Source organism: Montipora foliosa, chromosome 9 (assembly GCF_036669935.1).
Source record: "Montipora foliosa isolate CH-2021 chromosome 9, ASM3666993v2, whole genome shotgun sequence".
Lineage (NCBI taxonomy): Eukaryota > Metazoa > Cnidaria > Anthozoa > Scleractinia > Acroporidae > Montipora > Montipora foliosa.
Genome location: NC_090877.1, coordinates 10,579,155 through 10,597,936, shown reverse-complemented (window position 1 = coordinate 10,597,936; position 18,782 = coordinate 10,579,155). Strand labels below are relative to the sequence as shown.

The 18,782-nt window shown below is 39.4% G+C and overlaps 1 protein-coding gene across 2 annotated transcripts in view; it reads left to right on the top strand.

The window, feature by feature from the left end:
• The window catches only part of LOC137972113 (integrator complex subunit 1-like), a 42,356-nt gene that overhangs the window by 12,542 nt on the left and 11,032 nt on the right, over positions 1–18,782 (top strand). For both annotated transcript variants that reach the window (XM_068818942.1, XM_068818941.1), the window contains exons 16-35: positions 810–906; positions 1,356–1,447; positions 3,185–3,245; positions 3,858–3,933; positions 6,270–6,394; positions 7,603–7,732; positions 7,969–8,124; positions 9,662–9,805; positions 10,066–10,293; positions 11,608–11,712; positions 12,297–12,449; positions 13,248–13,368; positions 14,275–14,433; positions 14,891–14,963; positions 15,445–15,518; positions 16,132–16,233; positions 16,342–16,432; positions 16,872–16,920; positions 17,868–17,933; positions 18,045–18,131. In XM_068818942.1, coding sequence (XP_068675043.1) covers positions 810–906; positions 1,356–1,447; positions 3,185–3,245; positions 3,858–3,933; positions 6,270–6,394; positions 7,603–7,732; positions 7,969–8,124; positions 9,662–9,805; positions 10,066–10,293; positions 11,608–11,712; positions 12,297–12,449; positions 13,248–13,368; positions 14,275–14,433; positions 14,891–14,963; positions 15,445–15,518; positions 16,132–16,233; positions 16,342–16,432; positions 16,872–16,920; positions 17,868–17,933; positions 18,045–18,131 — 2,189 coding nt within the window. The remainder of the gene's footprint in view (positions 1–809; positions 907–1,355; positions 1,448–3,184; positions 3,246–3,857; positions 3,934–6,269; positions 6,395–7,602; positions 7,733–7,968; positions 8,125–9,661; positions 9,806–10,065; positions 10,294–11,607; positions 11,713–12,296; positions 12,450–13,247; positions 13,369–14,274; positions 14,434–14,890; positions 14,964–15,444; positions 15,519–16,131; positions 16,234–16,341; positions 16,433–16,871; positions 16,921–17,867; positions 17,934–18,044; positions 18,132–18,782) is intronic.

Here is an 18,782-nt window from a genome sequence, read left to right as displayed (position 1 = left end):
CTATAAGTAAGGGACAACTGCTTAAATTGGCCAGATAAGTGTGAGGATCACTTTTAATTAATCCTTTGTGTATAACCCACACTTCAATGAGAACCATGCTGTGATGTGTGGCCTTCATTTTTTGTAGTTCAAGTGAAAGGCCCAAGTGCACAAATATCTGGACCATAAATTGAACTAAAAAAATTAAAAGAGCAAAACCTTATAGCAACAGGAGAGTAACTTTAATAATACAGTAAGGCGATAGTATAATGTGATATCTGTAAAAAAAAAGCAATCTTAATAGTGATTCATAGTGATAGGGCTCCATGATAGTGCCCCTCTTATGGTTCAACTTTTTTCCTGATTTCAAATTTTTTTTAAAACCAGGATCACTTTTGATTTTCCTTTGTTCCAGCCAGATTATGATTTATCATAATGGATATTAGACCAAAGAAAATCAAAATTGAACTGGTTTGAAACATTTTTAAACCAAGAAAGAAATGTGAACCCCAACATCACTCACTGACTGAGACTTGAATGTATAAGAAAATATCTCAATGGGTCTTTATTGAAGAACATTAAAACTTCAGAAAGTGTACAAAGTCCCACTGATATATAGTGCATCTACCCATGTTTAACTCTCCAATATCAATTGAATTTATATGATATGAAGAGAGTTTGCAAATCTCTGACGGTGTTTACCACCCCTGTCTTTTGGCCTCATCTTCTCATTTCCTCATATCATGCTATATATCCTCCAATAATCGTGGCCAGTAGTAAACGGCAAACTGTGATATTATCACTGTGTAAATTAATTTCTCCTACCACAGGCCACCCATTTCTCTCTGTTAGTCGTTTGGAACTCTTGGATGCTGTTCTTAATCTGTGTGCTTATCATCATCCCAAGGATATTATCCTTCCATCAGGGTATGTACTTGTGCAAACTGTGTATCTGCATGGGGAAGTAGATTGTTGATTTAAAACTTTTGGTTACCCCCTAGTTTCATCCTTCGCAGTTAAACCTATACACTAACATGTGAGAAACTGACATGAACGTCACGGCAAAAAGAGGAGGACAAAAATGTTGTCCATTACATGTATTAAATTTTTACAACTTTACATGCTAGAAGCTTTAACCCATTGACTCCCAGGGGTTCCCCATTGACGAGTAAAATTGTCTGGCATTAGACAGAATAAAATACTAAGTCTGGCCGGTTTAGGCCGGTCTGGACGTCAAAGGGTTAAATTAATAGTACATGCGAATATCAGTTTTCATTGTCCAGATAAAATCGCTCAGGGTACGTCACAAAAAAAAAAAAAAAAATACAAAGAAAGCAATCCAGTTATTTCTTACATGTACCTTGTTGGTTTTACAGCTATGCTGCTCCTAAATTAGCCATTGGAAATTTATATTGGAAGGGATGGATATTGCTGACTATCGTTGCTTCTCTCAATCCAGTGACAATTGGTAAGATAATTAATAATAATTATTATTATAATTGCTTTAAGTTCTTCCTAAACACCATGAGGCAATGACTAAAACAAAATCTCATGTAGTCCTTGGGTTTCAGCTATTGTTTTCACCCCCAGACCCTTTTTTAGTAGTGACTACAATCATGGGACACATTTGCACTTTTGACTCCTTAAACATGCCTGAAGCAAACAGTTGTACAATATTATTCAAGCTACCCATTCCAAGCCCCTACCACCACCTCTCCCACTATGTTGTAAACATACACTTGTAGTTATTTCAGACTGAGTGACTGCCAACAAGTCTTAAAATATGGCACCGCTTTTGGAAGTAGTAAAATTGTGAAATCATTTAAAATTACATGCTTTGCGTGACTGTCCAAGGGAATTTTGTGCACCACTTTAGCTTAAAGTAGATTACTGGTAGTCCTCTTCTCCTTTGCTCTTGCCTTGTTGGCAGTCACTCCCCCCGGGCACCCCCACTCACTCACCCAATAAAAGGTTGCAAGTCTGAAATACAGGGTAACTACAAGTGTACATAGTGGGAGAGGTGGTGGGTAGGGGCTGGGAATGGGTAGCTTGAATCAAAACTGTTTTCAATGATGAACAGCCTTTATACAATGCTATCGGCCACAATGAAAATGTCTTTGTATTCAGGTTTGGTCATCACCAGCTGTCCCGTTCCATTTCCCGAACACAGGTCTTGACCTGCTCTGACAAAGGAGTGTTTGCTTACATGTAATATGAGATGGGCCTTTTATTTAATATTTGATAACACTCTAAAAATGGGTTCCCTTTGAGGGTACTTCGGTGTCCTGTCCTGTCCTGTCCTTTCCTGGACCACTGTCCAAATACGAGATTTAGTTATTGTTTTGTTGGGGTTTAGTGCTCCTTTTTAGATGACTGGCAACAAACAAGTTTTGCAAAGGAATTCTTTGCACTTTAAATGGGACATCTTCTTGACAATTTTCCTGGTCTTACGGTCTAGATTGTCCAGCTCCTCCTGTGACACAATGGAGTTCCCACCATAAAGCTTGATTTTGAGATTTTTAGTAGTTTCATTAGTTTGTATTCTGCATATTTTGTTCTTCTTTACTTGACTATGCTTGATGATTTCTGCTGGGAGGATGCCAAGATATTTGTAGCTTTTCTCTAGCCTAATAAGTTCTTGATGGTCTGCCTGTTACATGGGTTTATTCCTGGAGTAGTAATATCACTATTATTATTATTATTGAGCCAATGAGGTGTTTTAGCCAAAATTGCTACATTACATGTATGCCAGAGTGGGCACACATCCCATGAAAAGAGTGACTGGCATTTACACAACAAAGTGCCCGTATTACAGAATACATGTAATGCCATTTTATACTACAGCCTTGCATACATAATTCCATTGGTTGGGCATGATCCTTAGTTGGTGACTAGCACCTATTAAATCAGGAGGCTTCCTCAATAAACATCACACATTGTATCAGACTATTATAAGGGTCTGTTCTGCAAAGCCAGCCCATTATTATTATTATTATTATTATTATTATTATTATTGTTTTTTGTTGTTGTTGTTGTTGTTGTTATTATTATAATATTGCTATCACTATTACAGTAACTATTACTATTACTATTACTATTACTATTACTATTACTATTACTATTACTATTACTATTACTATTACTATTACTATTACTATTACTATTACTATTGAATTGAGCTGGTATGTGTACATGTATTTGTCAGGTCATTCAGGCTGGGAGAACTTTCCAATGCTGAAGTGCCTCATGGAAATGCTGATGACCAAGTAAGATTTTTGGCAGTGATGAGCTCCTGATCTTGAATTGTGTCAGCAAATAATTATTGGTTATTTTCTTCCCTAAGAAACACAGGTTGGGTAAAAGTGAAGAACAGTTCCCAAAAGATACTGTAGGCTGACAGTTTATGTTATGTTGCAGACGAAAGTGTCGGTCGACTAATACTTGGCCAACAGTCGGCCATCTGTTGATAACCTATCGGTGACCTGTCGGCAATGTGTCAGTAAGTTGTGTTCTGAAATGGTCACAAACACTTACTTATTTATTGCTTCAGCAACTACCTCGAAAGGGAAAAATTAATTGCAAAGAGTTACCTTAATTCTTGGCTTCATCTACACTGTCGGCCGGCTGTCGGTAATGTGTCAGTATCATGTCGGCCGACAGGTTACCGACAGCCAAACATGGGAGGTCTGGTTCACTTTTACCAAAATTTGTGTGATGTCACAGCTGTGTTTACATACTCTCATCTAAACACAGCTATTGACCAGTTAGAGTACGTGTACTATCCTAATTATTTTATAAAAATATATTCAAAAGATAGTGGTGGAGGCTCATCAATCATGAAGCCATTTCATGTCAGTTTGATCTTTGGTTTCTTGCAGTAATTTTACTTTCCCGCCTCCAACTGCAGCTGTAACAAGCGAAGAAAATGAGGAAACTATTGCTCAAGAACTTCAGGTATTCAGTACTTTCAAGCTGTTTGTTGGTAGTGGTTGGCACGATTACAAAGGTTGTATGTGTTGCAGTTAATTTTTGTTTTCAGTTAGTTTTTATTTTCAACTTGTAAGTTTTTTTCTTTCTAACTAGGTGATTTTATTTTCAACTAGTTAGTTTTTTCTAACTAGTAGGTGATTATAACTAGGTAATATATTTTTAACTATACCAGTAAGTAATTTTTTTTAACTAAGAAAATTTTTCAAAAACTGGGTAAAATTTTTCTCTTGGGTGCTATCAAAGGCCAACAAATTTTGGTGATTATGGTCAAATGCTCAGCTTAGCTTTTGGGTCACTAAGCACCCACTTTGAATGGTTAGCTTTCTTGTAAGGTTAGGGACACTGCCCACATTTTAGGAATCAGGGTTAAGCTTTCAAGTTAGTGATTAGGGTTATGCACTGTCTTATGTGAAACAGCATTCCAGGAGGTGTATGACAACTGCAGACCACATACTGCATACTGTCTTCAAATATCGCTGATAAACAGTATTTAAGTCTAAGCACCCATTTGATTAGCACTGATAAGCAGTATTTAAGTCTAAGCACCCTTTTTAAATGGTTAGCTTCAATAACTGCGAGTTGGGATTAGTCTGAAGTGTCAGACACTGCATTCCAGCTACATTCACGTAAGGGATTGGCATTTATTTGAAGTGCTTAGGCTAAAACAAATGTTGTCTTGGTCATTGGGTTAAGACTGTTGGTTGATGGTTATTTGAAGTAAAGCATTCTTTCACTTGTTGAATAAAGGGGTTAGATTGTAAAGACGCTGTTGTGCTGTGTCGTTGGGAAAATGAAATAAAGAAAAGGGTTTATCAAGTGAGTTGATGTGATAAAAAATTGGCCACTGTAAAGAAATTTGAAAGCTGATGTTTTGAGCATTAGCCCTTCCTCACATAGTAGGACTACTTTTTGTAATGAAAAAACAGTGATATTCAAGGGTATATTGCATTGAGATCAGAACTTTGCCGTAAAGCCCTCAATAGTAGGGAACTTCATCTCCCAAGATACAAAACAGCTATGAGCCAGTCAACATTCGAGTATACCTCTGCAAGGGAATGGAATGACCTCCCCAAGGAACTGCGTGCTTGTGAAACGCTGAGAGTTTTTAAAATTAAAACTTTTAAACTTTTAATAGAATCAGATAAGGCACAACACGAACGTAGTGTATCAGGTAACTTTTAATTTTATCTTAACTTGAATCGATGACGAATTGTATTTTTAATATTATCTTATGTACTGATCACCGGTTTATACCAGCGTTTTCTATGTTGAATTCGCCGATCACTTTTTTTTTTTCAGTTTAAATGAAGCATTTTTTATTATTATTATTATTATTATTATTATTATTATTATTTAATGATTCCTTTGTCAATCTAAAAGAAAAAGTCTTGAGACAAAAAAATATGTCTGTGAGAAGTGTTGTGGAGGGGGTGGGTATAAGGGGTATGCAAGGAGGGGGCTACCTACAGGGTACTTACTTACTTACTTAGCACTTAGATCTCTCCGTGCCAGAAGGCGCATAAGGCCGCAACCTACAGGGTAGGAAGGGATAAATCTTTGAAGGAAGGGTGGGGTATGATAGAGGCAAAGGGGAAGATCAGGGAGGGGTAGGAGAAGTAGAATGGAGAAAAGAAATATCTTGTTTATTTTTAGACTCCCTAAAAAACCCAAGCCCCTGTTTTTTTAAGTACACCTCAAAAAAGGGAAAATCCCATTTTTAGACAGTCGATAAAAAAACCTAGTTAAAAAAAATTAACTGCAATATATGCATAACCATCACATCCTTAGAAATCGCTTTGTCAAATCAAACTCAAATTTCAAGCATGAATGGAGCCATCAACAGACCGGGTTGGCTTGGTTGCGCACGGGACTTACCTTGCTGGATTTAGGAATTAAAATCCCAGTGCTCAGGTTCTCAAAAGTAAATGCCTGTAACTGGTTCTACTTTCAAGTCTTTTTGGATATAGTATTTTTTCACAAGCCCATCTTTAACTCCTTGTTCATAAACTCATGGGGGCATTGAACAAGCCCAACATTTTAAGCAAAGTAGGTTATGGAATTCCCAGTGTTGTGGTCTCGCCATCTCTCTCTCCAGTTGGTGGTGATACTTTTATAAAGGTGTGTGAGCTAATTAAGGGAAAGCAAAAACAGGGAAGTTTGCTGAGTGATGAACATACAGACAAAATGCACCTAGCTTCTTCAAGCAATATTAAACTTTGTTTGAAAAAATGTATAACGCTCTCTTGAATTTTGACCACTGCGGTTACATGTACACTGTATTTTACTGCTTTGTTCCTCAGCTTGCCCAGGCAGAAAAGGAGGAAATTCTCTTATTTGAGTCTCACCTAGCAGCAGCCACAACAAAAGTTACCATCACAGAGAACAACAGTCTGTTGTTGAGTCAACTGATAACCATGGACCCAGTGTAAGGTTTTCGTTGCTCTAAAAAGTTCAACTTCATACCAACTGAAGCTCTGGAGCATTATGGTACAAAGTGCCTGGCTCAACAGAAACAATGATTTAGACTTAAAAACAATACATGAGGCCACCAATACAAAATTTAGTCAGCTTGCAAGAGCTGGTGTTGTACTGAAAACACTCAATGAACACATCAAATACTTAAGGCTTCTCAGTGGATTATTTTTGTCCTCTGAACACGGCCCCTGTGTAATTATCTTGTTTATTCAGCAGAAGTTAGTACCAATTTTGCAAAGTAGCCAAAAAGCACGCAACTGTTGCCACTTGTCATGTATCACTGCCTTATTCATAGTAGTTGAAAGGTCAATAACAAACACTTAGTGACTGGTCCCGAGGGAAACAGTTCATTTTGTTTCCCTCAAATTTCAATGTTTCCTTCTGCTGCACCTCGGGGAAACAGTGAGATTCAAAGGCAAAAAAATGAACTGTTTCCCTAGGGACCAGTCATTAAGTGATTTGTTATATAGAATAAAAAAGAAAAACTTGCAACAGCAACGGCGGTCGTCAGGCAACATTCACGGGTAACAGTGCACTGTTACCCTCTGACGTCATAGATTTTGCACTGTTGCCCGCTCAGAAACTTTTGGCGGGAAACAGTTTTGTTGTTAGATGTCGTGTGATCTCGAAGTAACCAATGAGAGCGCGCACTGTTGAGGGAAAAAATTCAGCTATATAACAATTGAAATTATTTCATTAGTCTGTGAAATTTGGGGCAATCAGAGTAATGGTTCATTTTCACAAACACAGTGACCATGTTGATGTGAAACAATGGCTATGTTGGTGACCCAAACTACATTAATAGTCCAGATCCCAGTTGTTCAAAAAGTGGATAGTGCTATAGATCCACTGGATAAATCACTATCCATTGGATAGCGCAATTATTGGTTTCACATTGACTTATCCCGTACTGGATAGTGATTTATCCAGCAGATAGTGCTATGTGTGTATCCATCGTTTGAGCAACTAGCGCAGAAGTTGGACTCTGTTTATGTGCAAACATTTTCCTCCATTTCACCCCAAAAAATCTTGGTCAATGATCAAGAATATGAAAATTCAAGAAAAAGACACCAGGGTTTTTATGTGAGCTTTTCAAAGTCATTCAATAAAAGTGAATACCACCCTAAAATTAGAACTGAGCTGCCAATATTTTTCTAGTGGCCCCAGCCGACGTCCTCCTCAAAATGTTGTTGATCAGCTGAAAGCAACAAACACAAGTCTTAGACTGGGTCAGAGGCTCTGTCGCAGTCGCTCTCCAGATTTCCTGTTAGAAATCATCCAGAGACAAGTAAGAGATCTGTATGGCTGTTTACGATAGGGTTTCATAGTGTCTGACTTGTGAAATAAATGTGTAATATACATTTAGTAGGTTAAATAGTGTGGTCATTACTGTCATTCGGTAACTTCGATAAGCAATACGCATTCGGCCTTCATTTCTTTCAGTTGCTGCAGTATCAAGATCCCGGTGCATTTAAACTGACATCACCTCTTTTTGTTAATAATTGCTTTTTTTTTTTCCATAAGGGTGCATCTCAAAGCATGCCATGGCTTGCTGAGCTTGTTCAAGCTTCAGAGGGCTCACTCGATGTACTTCCTGTTCAGTGCTTGTGTGAATTTTTGTTGTTGGAAAAAACTGGTGACAACGGCAAAGCTGGTGATGAACTTCAAGATAAGAGACTTGTATGTGATGATAATGATGATGATGATTATGACCAGAATATCATGACCTTGAAGCGTTTAATTTTGGTTCAGAGCTGGGATTTTTTGAGTTTAGAAATTTCCTTACTTGGATGTAACGTAGCTCGCGCATTTTACCGCGCGTGCAGCTTTGGTCTTATTTTTCTTCATGTTTGGGCATAAATTGGTGTTCTAAAATCCCCAGCTTTGTTCCAGGGAAAAAGTTACACGCTTCAAGGTCATTGTGCTTCTGCTCGTACGAAAAACATTGAACCAATCAGATTTCGAAGCAAATATCTAGGGCACACATGCACGGAAAAGTGGATATGAGAAATCTGGTGTCCGTTGTATCATAGTTAATCTAGGGACTGGTTATGAAACCCTGGGAATTTCAAAAGCAGGAACAATACAGTCGCAATTAGATGTTGAACCGACCGTGACCCTGCACAATCTTTTGTTTTTGGTTCGCAAATTAATTTCGAATAAATTAGTCGAAGCTTTTGATTGGTTATCCTGCCGAAAAAAGCGTGTTTTTGTCGGGTTTTGTGCAGGGTCAAGGCCAAAAAAGCGAACAAAAACATGAAACAAAGAAACTTGTCGAGTTTCATGACCACCCTACATCTATTAACTATGGTTGTATCAACTGAGTTAGTTATTGTAACTTGAACACTGTAAGTGAATTAGAAAGCTTTCGTTTGGTTTTGTAAGAGAAAAACTCTGAAACGAGAAACTCGGAAGGGAAACCTACCCCGTCGACAACCTAATTTAGATTAAACTAGTGCAAATGCAAAATTTTGGTCAAAACTCAGCTGAAAACCGAATCGTAATTTAAGTTATAATTTATGTAATTTATGCGCACCGGTGGGCTCAGTTGGTTGAGCATCGGTTGTCATGTGGGCGGTCGTGAGTTCGACTCCGGCCGGACCAACACTCATGGTCTTAAAACGACTGAGGAGAAAGTGCTGCTTTTGTAATTACGTCTGCAAATGGTAAGACCTTCTAGTCTTCTCGGATAAGGACGATAAGCTGGAGGTGGCGTCTCATAGCCCTTGTTCATTAACTCTGTGGGACGTTAAAGATTCCACGCTCTAGTCGAAAAGAGTAGGGCATGGAGTTCCCGGTGTTGGGGTCTGACCTTTCCAGCATGTGGTCGGCTTGGCGGGCCTAGGATTATTGGTATGATTAGCTTGATGGAGGACTTCAGTGTGAATAAGACCACAATTGTTTATAACAGCCAGAAGTCAGGCTACTTAGCCACGTGCTGGAACCTCACTCAAACCTCAAACTCAAACAGGTAAATTAAACAACTACGGAATACAGGGTCACATTCGAGACCTATGGAAGTACTGGCTTGTATGGCTCGTCAGTGGATGGCAAACGAGCCAGCCTTTCCTTCAGCAATGTGGTCGACTTGGCGTAATCGTCTGAGTGGACTACTGATCGATGAGACTCCACATAACAGCAAAACAGACAATAGTCAAAGTGAAGGAGTCCAAGTGTTGAAACTGGTAAACCTAAACCATGTAATATTTCTGCGCAGGATATTCAGCAGCATGTGTTGGGACGGCTTCGATCCTTGTTGTTTGGAGACAATTCCGATGCAGAGACCACCTTGGAAGTGTTGGAGTATTTTATGAGGAGGTTATCTTCTGTGCAAACTGCCGAGAGGGATTCTGCTGTCAAGGTACCTGTCTAGCATCTGTTTCCCCCCCCCCCCCCAGTTTTAAAGTTTATTTCACTAGTTTCCTCTCTGAAATTATTACGACCGACTAAATGCAATTTAGCTAAAGGACGTCTTCTTCTTTGTCAACTGACAGAAGGTCATTTTTTGCACCTTCCAAGAAAAATTATTTTGAACGTTCTTTACAGAGTTTCGTGAATTGACAACATTGTTCCTATTCTTTCTTTCCACTGCAATTTAAATTAGTACCTATTACTTTAAAGGGTCTGGAACTAGTATTGTCCCAAGATGCGATGCAAGTGGATGATCACGTGACAGTTGTTTGCGAAGAGGAGCTTGAGAGCGGTGCCATGGTAACCACTGTGGAGGAGCTGTTTTCGCCTTCATTTCCTGCAGGGGTCTCCAAGGCTTACAAGTGGCTTTTAGTAAATTTGCAAAGTTTGCCGCACTTTGAAACTGTTCGGGCGACGTGCTGTTATGCTCTTAGACAGGTAAATAGCAGAAGCCGAAAAGCGAAAAAAAAAACAGAGTTGAAACTCTAGCTGGAATTTCGCTGATTATCAAAGATGGTTGACACATTTGTAGTGAAAAGGTGCTGGAGGAGGCGGCGTGGTCAAGTTGTGAGTGCGTTGGGTTTGAATGCAGTTGCCCTGGGTTCAATTCCCGTTCTAGCCTCTGGTTTGGATTTGTTTACGGTTGTCCCGGATCCAACTCTACCACGCCAGGAGCCCATCACCGGGAGCGTGCAACTTAACTATACTTGTGCAACGGCGTTTTCACAAGTAAGGTTATTTTTAGATTGAATTTCCCGCTGAGACTCCCACAGGAGCCCGATGACCAATTACAAGAAATTAAGCTGACGTCATAGGGTCACCGAACCGTAACTGCCTTTGTTTTTTTACCTAATTCGCGGGAAGGGCTAGTCTAAAAATAAACCTTCTTGTGACAACGCCGTTTCACAGACGCTGTATGGAAGTTGCACGCTCCAGGATGGGCTCCTGACCACGCTTTGTTAATAGCCAACTGGTTGCTTCCTGCAAGTTGGAGTTCTTAAAGGGTAGGCCACGCAATTTTAGTCAATCTCAGAACTGATCGAATGGTCATAGAATTAACTAAAATATCAAAATAAGTGTTCAAAACTGTAGAAGAACTCTAACAAAACACAGGGTAGCCAAGAAGGGACATGGATGGACAAAACTGGAGAGGATTGAAATGGATTGAATTTGGGTAAATTTGAAAAACGTCGGCCCACCTTTTTTCAAATTTATTATCAGTCTGTATCAAAATGTCATTTACACAGCTTGAAAATCTTTCTCAGTTGTTATGTGGCCGTGATTTTGCAAATGAAAGACTCTTCTGCCAATTTGACGTTTAGAGCTCATAATTAACAAAATTAAACAAAATTACTAAAATAGCGTGACCTAGCCCCTTTAAATCATGTTTCTTTCAGATTATTAAAAAGTGGAGTGCCTGTGAACTAGCTTGATAGCCAAGTGCACTTCCACTGTAAACAACTGAAGCATTTAAAATAAAGACAGGCTTCCAAAAATATTTTTTCTCAGGCGATAAACGTGACTATTGACATTTTGTTCGAAAACAATGTAAACAAGGTCATATGAATATTTCAGACCAATTGTTTACCAAAGGTCTTTCAGTGCCCAAGGTCATATTTACAGAGCACTGTTTGGTTGATTGACAAATGCTTTACTCATACCTGAAAAGGGAACCGCTTTTCATGTAAGGATTCATCATGTATAAGTCACAATAACATCGAAATAGTGACATGTTACACATTGCGTCTTCAGTCCTGTCAGGTGGAGATTATTCCGGAGAGAACACAAGCATACCTCATGTTTCTCGCCGAGCATTCCGTGGACAATGGTGAAGAAGAGTTTTTAGCGACAGTTATTGTGAGTATGGCAGCAATCACGTATGGAGTTTTGAGACTATATCCGTCACACGTCTGTTCATCAAGACGCTATCCCATGTTTCCTGTCTCTAGTGCCCGACTTTTTTGCAAAACTGTAAGATATAACGTGTATTGTGATTGGTCAATTTAGCGGGGCTTGCTATACTGACCGGTCCGCAAAATTGATTTTTTTTGTTTGCGTGTCACTTGATGTAAAGATCTAAATTAGTGCTCTAATATATTTCGTTTTCTTTGGTCGTGTTGTTACTTGAGTTAGGGCTTCTTGTTTTTTCCAGTTCAATTCTTGGCCCGAGTGCCGGAATAGACTGATAGGGAAAAAAGTGGGGTCGTACTAACTTGTTCGTAAGCAACCTCGTTCCCAGAATCTCCATTGTCGTTGGATCGACAAAGAGACCCTGGGAACGAGATTGGTTCGTGAGAAGTATTTAGTACTATTTGGGAAGGGTTGGGAGGCCAACTTGGCTCTTGGCTTTGTTTTTTCCCGAAGTTTGCATCTCAAACTGTACTCTCACGGCTTTTCTGAGCTGTAACATGACAGTGATCTCTTTTCAACTCGGTTTACAGGACATTGCCCAGTTGATAATTGAACGTCCAACTATTATGACCCCAGTGCTAGGGGAGGGGTCGGCGAGTCAAGAAACCTATCAAGCTCTTCTGGGGTTGTACGTCTTAGCTTTGCAGCAAGCGATAGACATGCAGGAGGGAAACTTCTCTTGGGTAGGTTTAATTATTAATGCAGGGTTTGTAATAGGCAGTATTTAATTGGTGTATAAGCCCAGCCCAATTTGCTTGCTAATGAAAAAGATGAAAACAGCCTTCCTACGAGAATAATTTCAAAACAAAACCCTTACCTCAAAGAAATGTGGGAAAAGTGGGTTTGCAATAAGTGCAAACTATATTTTACAATTTGTTCAAAACAAACAATAGCCAAGTGCAAACGTCATTTGTCTGTCACTTTGGTCATGGCTTGTTTTTTCATAACCTAGTAGTTGAAGTGTCAATGGCCTGCGCAGACGGTTGTTCATTTGATTGCAAACTGATGACAACTTACCTGTTATGTTTTAAGTGGTTCACAATTGAGTAAAGAGTAATCTCTCTCGATTAGACTTAGTTTGATGCTACTTTGGTTGAATAAATTTGAATGCAGCTTATGAAGTTACAACGTTTTGACACTTTTTTAGTCTCCAAGTGTCAGTTTGGTTTTGCTTCGTTACCCGTTGCTATTAGTTTAAACATTTCCCGCCACTTTCTCTGTCTGTCAGCGGCAAAATAAAAACAGAAGGTACACCGTGATTTTCCCGCGTAAAGCGCGGGCTGTTGGCTTTGTCCTGCGATTGGCTCCTTTGATCACCTGCGTCTGTCCTGATTTGCTAAACTTACAACTTTGATTTTGTCTGTATCTTTACACTGAGCACCCCAAAGAAACCTCTGTAATATATTTTTTTCTGACCTTCTCTCTGGAACTAAAGGAAAATAAAGGCTTTCCACGTTTTGTTTCTTTTGGAATTTGTCTAGCAAGAAAACCAGTTGTTTGTGCAGTGGTCTAAGGACACAGAGTACGCTGGGAAGGCCGGCACATTATACGTGCTTGTCATTCATGCCATGATTGTGTTACTGACGTATGGAGAACCACAAGGTTGGTGACAATTGGTCTAAAATTAGAATTGCCTGCCTATTGATAATTTCACTGTCATTTTTATGACATCAACCCTTGTTTGAGAAAAAAGATACTCCTCTGTCAGAAACCATTACTTGAAATTTCACCCCTCAATTACGCCAGTCCGAGTGGTGAAGGTCTTTAAAATTAAAGATAAAAGTCACTATTTCTTGAAAGTTGTATTTATAATGAAGCAAACTTTTCGAGCCGCGTATGCAAGAAACGTTGAAAGGAACACAACCATTAAAAGGAAGCGGGTTGGCCATTTCCAAAGGAAGTTGAGTTTAAGACTACTGGAGGCAAATTTAGAAAGAAGAGTGGCATTTCATACTGGAGCATATCCCACTTTCATAAATGGAGAGCGAGCTGTTCTATAGTATTTATATTAATTAGACCTGCCGCCCGTATTTTGGGACAAATGTTTTTTTCGAATTTTGCACATTGTAGTGAGGCTAGAAATGGTTTTTCGATGCAAAACAAAATAATCATTATTTTACGACGAGATGTATTTTGTCAATAACGACTCGGGGATATTCGGAAAAAAGCCGAGTGCTCCATTGCAGGAGCCGAACTTACGACCCTCCAATTACTAGTTCGGATGCTCTACCATCGAGATATAGGAGACTCGTGAGAGCTAAGATTCGGGGATACTCGGAAAAACCGAGTGCGCCTTTGCAGAAGTCGACCTTTCGATTACTAGTTTGGATGCTCTGCCACTGAGCTATAGGGGACTCGTAGGAGCTAATGATTTTATTTGGTTTGTCGTTGTTTCGAGAAACTGTGCACAGCAAATACATCCTTTCTGGTCACCACTGGGACGCGATGCCTTTGTGACGAAACCCTTCGTTTATAAGTATTTTTGACCCTTTGATGTGAATTTCTCAGGAGATACCGGTGTTTACACGGCTCTATTGAATGCCTGGTGCCCTGAGTACGGACAGGTTAAAGTTTACTTGACCGACACTGGAGAAGAAGCTGTGCTGTTAGAGGAGTGGCTAAGACTGCGCATGATTAGGTCTCAGGTCCCCAGGGTGGTTGATGCTGGTAAGTTGTGTGTATAACAGTAAAACGTGATAACTTCTTGAGGGTGTGGTTCGCAGAATGGATGGCCGAGAGTATTCAGCGTTGCTTAAATTGTCCAGATAAGTGCGCGAGGATCAGTTCTGTCTCTCGTCTATAACACGCACTTCAAATAATTTATATTTTTTTCATTCATTATTATTTTGGTACCCTGGTCCTAGAGGTTTTTATTGAGCCGCGAGAGAGTCGCGAAGGAGCGAAGACGAGTCGCGAAGCGGCTCTCTTGCGGCTCAAGAAAAACCTTTTGGGCCAGGTAGTCCTTTCGCAAGTGCTTCGTGAAATCAAAATTTGGGTTGAATGTAATTGTATGCACTTTTTGACATAAGTGACTGACCAATAATGGCTTCATAGAATCTCAGTCAAACTTTGACTCAAGGGAAGTCTCTTTTAACTGCATATTTCCACTCGCATTTCTTTTCAGCCTTGAAGGAACTTTTCCCATCTCAACTGGTATTGTTCGCTCAGTCATTTGGAATTCCTGTAAACAGTATGAGGTATGAATTAGACACGAGCTTGTGTCCTATAAGCAGTATCCGTTATGAGTGAAAAAGTCCGCTCTCCAGTTGTTTCAATATACTACTTTGTGGGCTTGAGCTTAGTTTCCGGGTCTGTGGATGGAAGCGGAGCTACCCAGACTTTGTTTTGATAGGCAACTACAGGCTAATCATCCCTTTGCGAATCGCTCTCAGCCTCTGTTTCAAGACGAGTCTCCTTGGGCGACTATTTAACTGAAAATGGATAGCGTACGTTCATGGGAATAATCCAACTCGTTCCCATTTGGTTTCGTGGGAAGACTCGTCTTGAAGCGGGGGAAACAGTGATGAGGAAATGGTCAATTGCAAGGCTGATATCAACAAGTAAGATCATTAATCAGCCACAATTTTGCCATTGAACTATTTATTTTGTCAGGATCAGCAATTTAAATACAGATTGATAAAGACTCTTACATGTACGTATGTCATTGGCTTGTTTCAGCAAGCTCCTTCAGCAGTTAGACAAAGCTACTCAGGAGGACCCGGTAGGGATTGAGGAAGCTGTGCAAGACAAAGGTCAGTCAGCCATGTGAACTATCTCAATGTTTCATCCATAAATTACAGAATTTTGATAGTGGTCGTTTGCTCAGTCCTTGTGTCTCTTGCATTGTTCTTAGTCGAGAACGCAAAGGTAAGGAAACCATTTTAGATTAGGACCGTTTGCATTAAAGGCCCATTTCCACCCTGAATGCATTGCACGCCGCAAATGAATTTCGTGTATTACGAAATTACAGAAATTGGCGCGACAAAAATAGTTAACCAATCGGAATACGCTGTTCAACAATAGTGCCAGTTTCAAAACAATAACAAACGATCGCTTGGTGGAAATGGGCCTTTAAGTATGGTCTAAACCAATTACTTAATTCAATTACAACAGGAGTAGGGAATGAATTGAGCCAATCACATACAGGCAGCCGGTGCGAAGCGCCGGAAAGTTGGTGCTCTTGCTTTTACCTCTGATCGGCTGGGAAAAAGACCGGATGAATTTTTAGCCTTTCACTAAGCCTGACAATTCATAGTCTAAGTCAAAGCAATTTTAAAGAAGTTTCCGTAATTAAGTGAAAACTGTTCTTTAACCTTAAAAGGAATCATATTTGTTAGCAACATTCACACTATTTACACTGCTTAGGTTACATGCTTCAACTTGTTGAAGTTCAACAGCTTCGCGGAGCGGTTGGTGGCGACTTGTTTTGCTGTTCGCTCACTGAAGAGCCACCGGTCAAGAGAGAAAGTAAGTTGTTTGTTACCTTGTGTCAGACCTCCTGTATCTTTGATCAAACGCATGTTTTACCTTTTGAATCAAATACCGTAATTATCAACCGGTTTCGTCTCAACGCAGGCAGCGATCTGGCTTCTCTGGATGGTGGCATTACCCCCTTACCCATCGCTGGCGTAACACAGATGTCTGTTAAGAAAGAAACGTCAATGAGGTTTGATTTCAGTTCATCGTTATGAATCATCATCATGTCACCGTCATTATCATCACCTCATCACTCCATTAGAGCGGTTTTCAATTGAGTGTCGAAAGTAATTTGCGAATTGCATTGGTTTTTCATTACTTCACTCAGTGATTGGTTCAAAGTTCTCGGGCCCCTTTTTCAACCAATCAGAAGTAAAACCAAAACCAATCGTGGCTCCTGCGTGCACATTTTCCCGCGCTTTGTGTAAGCTACGTATAATTACTTCGAGTTTTGATTGGTTTACTGGATTGTCTCCGTCCTGTTTGATTGGCTAAAGTAATTACTTTGGTTTTGGTTTTGCGACACTCGGCGATTGAAACTCGCTCTAATGGCATGATCAGTAATCATTCTGCTAGCTTTTATAGAACCTTTCTTCAAATCAAGTAAGTTTCGATTTCTTCGTTTTTAGTGTCGACGATGAAGAAACTTACGAGCGCATGGCTGATGCAGTTGTCGAGGTAATTAATCATGCAACAATCGAGCCTATGTTTTCTTTTCCCAACACGGATCGCGTAACGCGGATACTCAGGAACTTGTTTTGTTTTTTCTTGTTTATTAAAAAAAAAATGGATGCAAGCATAAATTAAAATATTTCCACCTTTGAAAGAAAATACTCTCTTGACTATTGTTACATGATTTAGGGTCGAGGACCTTCATATTTGACGTGTTTGATCACATGAAAACCTGAGTCAACATTTTACCTCAGGAACTCCCGTGATTGTACTCTACCAGAAGCAAATGACTTTGAAGCGTTTAACTCTGGTTCAGAGCTGGGGTTTTTTGGGTTTTTCCAAATTTCCTTATTTGGTTGTAACGTAGCTCGTGCGTTTTCCCGCGCGTGAAGCTTCATTCTTAGTTTTGTTCATATTTGGGCATGAAAATGGTGTCCTGAACTCCCCAGGTTTGTTCCAAGGAAAAGAGTTGCAAGTTACACGACGCTTCAAGGTCTTTTGCTTCTGACTCCACTAAATTACCTTCTCGTTTAATATTAAGCTAAGACATGTCTTGGTGATCGTGCATTCGTTTTCACGGCTCCTAAGTTGTGGAATAACTTTCCCATAGAGATATGATAATTAAACTCAATTGATTCAGGCTAAACTGAAGAATTTCCTCCTTAAAAGAGCATTTTTAAGCCAAGAGTTAACATTATATTTTAACATAATTAGATTTAGGTAAGCGATTTCGATATATTCATATGGATATTTAGATATTTGCACTTTACAAATTTATATTAATAATAATAATAATAATTATTATTATTATTATTATTATTATTATTATTATTATTATCATTATCATTATTATTATTATTATTATTATTAACAAAATGAACAAGCCAGTTGGACCCTGAGTTCAAGTCTCTTGCCATGTTTTAGTTGTCAACTTTCTTCATTTTGACTTGCAGATTTTTCTGTCAGAAGAGTCCAGTGCGAGTAAAGACAAAACCAGCATCGAAGCCCGTGTGCATAAAGTGAGACTCACTTTGAATAAAACCAATATCATAGCTTAGTTTTGCCTCTGTACTCTGCCATTGAAGTATCCTTGAGATCGACTCTGATTGGTTGATGGCTGTCTCTTGTAGGTTCTTACAAAGGAGGTAATCAGTGCAAATCGGGGAGAGAGCTGTCAGGACTCGTTGGCGGAAAATATCATGCGCAAACTCAGTGAGGTTAGGGTTAGGGTTTTTACCTCGAAATTTTAATTTTTTTAATAGTCCCTTTTCGAATTTTAGAATTACCGCTGAATACAAACACCAATGACACATTGATACAGGGTTAGTCTCGACCTAAAGTAAAGTATCCACAAAAACCGGCGGGAAGGTGCCTGAAATTTAAAATTAAACAATAGATGGAGATGTAAACAGGTCATCTTCTCGCTGGAATTTGTGAACATGTTCACCTCAGATGGAGGCTAACCCTGTAAAAATGCGCCCTCAGTGCTTTTATTCAGTGGTCATACACCTTATTCCAAAATGGCCGCTGATTTATGCGGATAAAATATTCTTTTGAATTTTAAGCTTAAGAACGAGGCATCAAGGGCGACATCAAGGGCTTATTTGAATACAAACAAAAGAATATTTAAATGGCGGCCATTTTGGAATAAGGTGTATGGCGAACTCGAAACTGGACTACTGGTATTGAGTGTCGTTAAAACCGAAAGTCACTCTCAGCATTTATAACAGGTGCAAAAAGAACCGTGAACCAACCAATCAGATTTTGAAGGAAAATCCATGAAAACGCGCGCAAGCTAGTTACGAATGGTGTACGTTTTTGCTTTTTCCTTGTGTTGAATTTTAAAGTGGTGCAAGAGTTTTAAGCTG